This window comes from Arachis duranensis, chromosome 1, assembly GCF_000817695.3.
Source record: "Arachis duranensis cultivar V14167 chromosome 1, aradu.V14167.gnm2.J7QH, whole genome shotgun sequence".
NCBI lineage: Eukaryota > Viridiplantae > Streptophyta > Magnoliopsida > Fabales > Fabaceae > Arachis > Arachis duranensis.
The window spans coordinates 90,463,048-90,466,920 of NC_029772.3; the positions used below are offsets into that span (position 1 = coordinate 90,463,048).

General features: G+C 30.4%; 1 protein-coding gene across 1 annotated transcript; it reads right to left on the reverse strand.

Annotated features, from left to right (window-relative positions):
- Positions 1-2,375: 2,375 nt before the first annotated feature.
- On the reverse strand, positions 2,376-3,136 carry LOC107461212 (uncharacterized). The gene has a single exon (XM_016079693.3). The coding sequence runs from the start codon at positions 3,054-3,056 to the stop codon at positions 2,637-2,639; it is 420 nt and encodes a 139-aa protein (XP_015935179.1). The 5' UTR covers positions 3,057-3,136; the 3' UTR covers positions 2,376-2,636.
- Between the last annotated feature and the right edge of the window lie 737 nt (positions 3,137-3,873).

Here is a 3,873-nt window from a genome sequence, read left to right on the forward strand (position 1 = left end):
ATAATATATTTTCTATATATCAATGACTTTAAATATATAACATCTATAATTCACAAATTGAAATTGATTTGTTATTTATTATTTATTTTTTAATTTTGTAGGTCATAAACCAACAATTTTTTTATGTTCGTTTTTTATTTTCAATAAATTGACACTAACGAGTTTGAGATTCTTGAATTTTTTTTGTCAAAATTGTTATACATCTAAGTATTCCTCCTCCTCCTCCTCCTATTCTTTTAAATTCGGGCTTCTTCTTCTCCTTCTTCCAACGAAACACATGCATATTTTTTCTTCTTCTTTTTCTTCTTCTTCTTCTAAATTTGCACACGTAAATTTTTCTTCTTCTCCTCCTCTTTCTTCTCTTCCTCCTCCTTCTCCTTCTTTATCGTCATCACTAATAACACTAACATTTTGCAAATATCTTTATTAGTTCTGATTTTTTCTACTGTCTTCATTAAATAATTTCATATCATTTTTTAATTTATTTTGATTTATTTATTTTGTGTGTTAATTTCGGTTCACTTGATATTATTGATAAGTATTGACCAAATTTTGTATTTACAAGTGAACTGAAATTAACACACAAATGAACTGAAATTAATTCACAAATGAACCAAAATAAACTAAAAAATAATATGAAATTATTTAATGATGTATCAGAGAAAATCATAACCAATAAAGATGTTAGCAAAACATTGGTATTATTTGTGATGACGATAACAAAAGAGGAGAAGAAGAAGAATCTGCGTGCGGAAAGAAGAAAAACAAAATTGAATCATGAACAAAAACACATCCAAATCCATCAAGTGATTTTGCAGCATTATGCGTTTCTTCTTATTTAGTTGATTAGATGAAGAAGACAAGCAAAGAAGAACATGAGAAGTTTGAGGAATTTTTTTTCTTTTTTTTTAGTTTTATTCCTCTCAAAATAGTAAAACAAAAAGAATCGTAACAAAATAATTCACTTGGAAATGAACCAAAATTATATTCAATTCATTTTAAATATAATTTCAGTTCATTTTTTAATATAATTTCGGTTCATTTCTGTTCTGCGTAATTCAAAAACTCTTTCTCGTCATCTTCTACTGCTTCTTCACCAGGAAGAGAAAGACAAAAAGAAAAAAAATATAGCAACATCAACAAAAGAATGACGATAAAGAGAAAACACATGAAAAAGAAGGAACGCGAAAAAAAAAAGAGGAGAATGAGGAGAAGGAGGAACGTGAAGAAGAAGAAGAAGTGTGAGAGAAGAAGAAAGCGGGAAGAGCGCGTGACCTAAAATTAATTGGATAAACTTAGATGCTTAAATTGATTGGATGTGGAGAATATCTCTTTTTTTTATAGGGTAAAGTATATTTTTTGTCTCTGAAATTTGACAAAAGTTTTAAAAATATCTCTAAGTTTTATTTTGTTTCAATTTTGTTCCTAAAGTTTTCGATTTGCATCAAATATACCATCGACAGCTAAATTTTCAAAAAAATTAAGGCCAATCTAACAATAATGCATGAAAATTATGCTTGATTTACTTGTGTTAAAAGTTGTTCTTATGAAATTTTTGTTGAATTAGTTTTAAATTTTTTGAAAATTAGCCATCAGGAGTATATTTGATGCAAATCAAAAATTTTTGGAATAAAATAAAATTTAGAAGTATTTTTTAAACTTTTATCAAACCTTAGAAACAAAAAATATATTTTACCTTTTTTTATAAAATGTGTTGTTGTGGTAATTTAAAAATATTTTTTAAGAATTAAGATTAATGACATACGAATTTAAGACTTTCATTTGAAATAAAAATTATAATTGTTAATGCAATAAACTAATAATGAAGGTGAAATTTTTGCGATTTGATTGTCATAAAATTTGAAATAATTTTTGGTGTAACTAAATCAAAGAAGATATTTATAAAAAGAAAATTAATTGTATTAATTAATTAAAAAAAGTTATTTATACTTTCCTATAATTGAAATATATAATTAAGTATATACTTTTTTTTTCCCACGGTATCCCCAACCCGACAGGTCAAGGGGAATCTAAGCTCTATTTAAGGATTTATCGCTGGTCAATGAGTTGCTGCATGCACAAGGCATGATTTGAATCTCCGACACTTGCTTAAGCGAACGAGTGAGCTAACCACTCGACCAACCTGAGTTGGTTTAAGTATATACTTTTATTTATTGTTTGTGATTTATGGTTACTCTAGCATTACTCAAGGCCCAGGGCAAAGGATTGTTGTATTTCAAAGTTCAAACCAAGTTAATGCTCCATTAAGCAAAGGGAGATGAAGAGTATTTTGCAAGAAAATGGAAGCAACAAGGTAGGTTATTTTTTTGTGAAGATCAATTTAGTCAATAAAAGATCCAATTGCCACAAGAAAATAAAATACAAAAATATTTCACATGAATAAACAAATCTTTTTGTATACACATCCTTTTAGGGAAAATGCAAATTGCATAGCCTTAAGGGGAAAAAAATTAAATAAAACAATGAATATTGACCAAAAAAAACAATGAATGAAATAGCACACATGATAACAGAGATCCTTTTCCCAAAGAAAAAAACGCACAAGATCCTCCATTAACAAGCATGCATCTATATACTCCTGAATCTGAGGAATCCCAAAAAGTTAAACTCATGAATCATGGAGATATCAACTCAAAGCTGTGCTCTCTGTGGTAACGTAGCTGCAAGGAGATTTGCCTCTCCATACGAAGTTGCTTTCTGAAATTAGCAATGAACATCTCTGCTCTTCTATCAATATCATCTTCATCCGTGGATGGATAGCTTATAGTCCTCTGAAGCCCAGGCCCAGGCCCACGCGAAGCCGAAGCTTCCGAATCCGTTTCATTATCCGAAGAACAAATCTTCAGTCCAGGTGGATCATTGAAGCTAAGATGCCTTTTGCCTAGTGAAGAAGCGCGGCGGATGAGGGATGCGGCATGCCATGTGCGGCTGATTATGGTGGATCTTAGCAGAAACCTCACCTTCTGCACCGCCCTCTTAAGGCGGCTTAACAAAGACTGCTGCTTCTTCTGCTTCTGTTCGCTCATTTTACTCATCTATGTTGTGGTTGTGGTAGGTAGAAATTGATTAAGATGGTGCCTGGAAGATTAATTTATAGGAATGGCAAGTTAGGGGAGTTTGATAATTTGATTTTTTTATAATGGAGATTATTAAGCTAAGAAACTTGTTAGGAAAGTAGTGTTATGCTACAACACAGTTTAATTTCGTGACGAAATTAATCACTGTGTAACCGTGTTATTAGCCTGATGGCTACGTGTTGACAACTTTGTATCTTTTTTGAGGTAAAGAGTGGCAGGGTTAACAACTTTTATAATTTATAATTATTAAATAATTATCAATAATATTTTTAATAATATAAATTTTATCTAATAATATAAAATTATTTATTTTTTATTTTTATTGGTTACATGGAGACTAAAATTTAATAAAGTTGCTCATTATATAAACTTTTCCTTTTGAGATATCCAGCATGGTCAAAGGTTTGATTGGTACTTCCTCGCTTGTCTCCTAAGTCACAAGCTTATTTCGTGCTTATTGACACAGTCAAAGCTGATTGTAATTTTATAATCATATGAGTATATATATGACTCTTCTGTGGTAGTATTACATATTAGTTTTTTCCTTATCTGGTATAGTTGGTTTGTTTGAATTAGTAAATTCCTTTATGGGGAAACTTTCGCATCAAAGAATATTATGATAAGTCGATAAATAAATTACTGTCGGGTGGAAGTAAAGCTTAGCTGTCAACATGACACGCTCTTTTCTTTGTGGCAGCCGTCTTAACTTGTCCGATTCCAAATTTTCAATCCTAACTCCTAAGGGAGTAGACTCCGTTTTTTTTTTTTGGGGGGG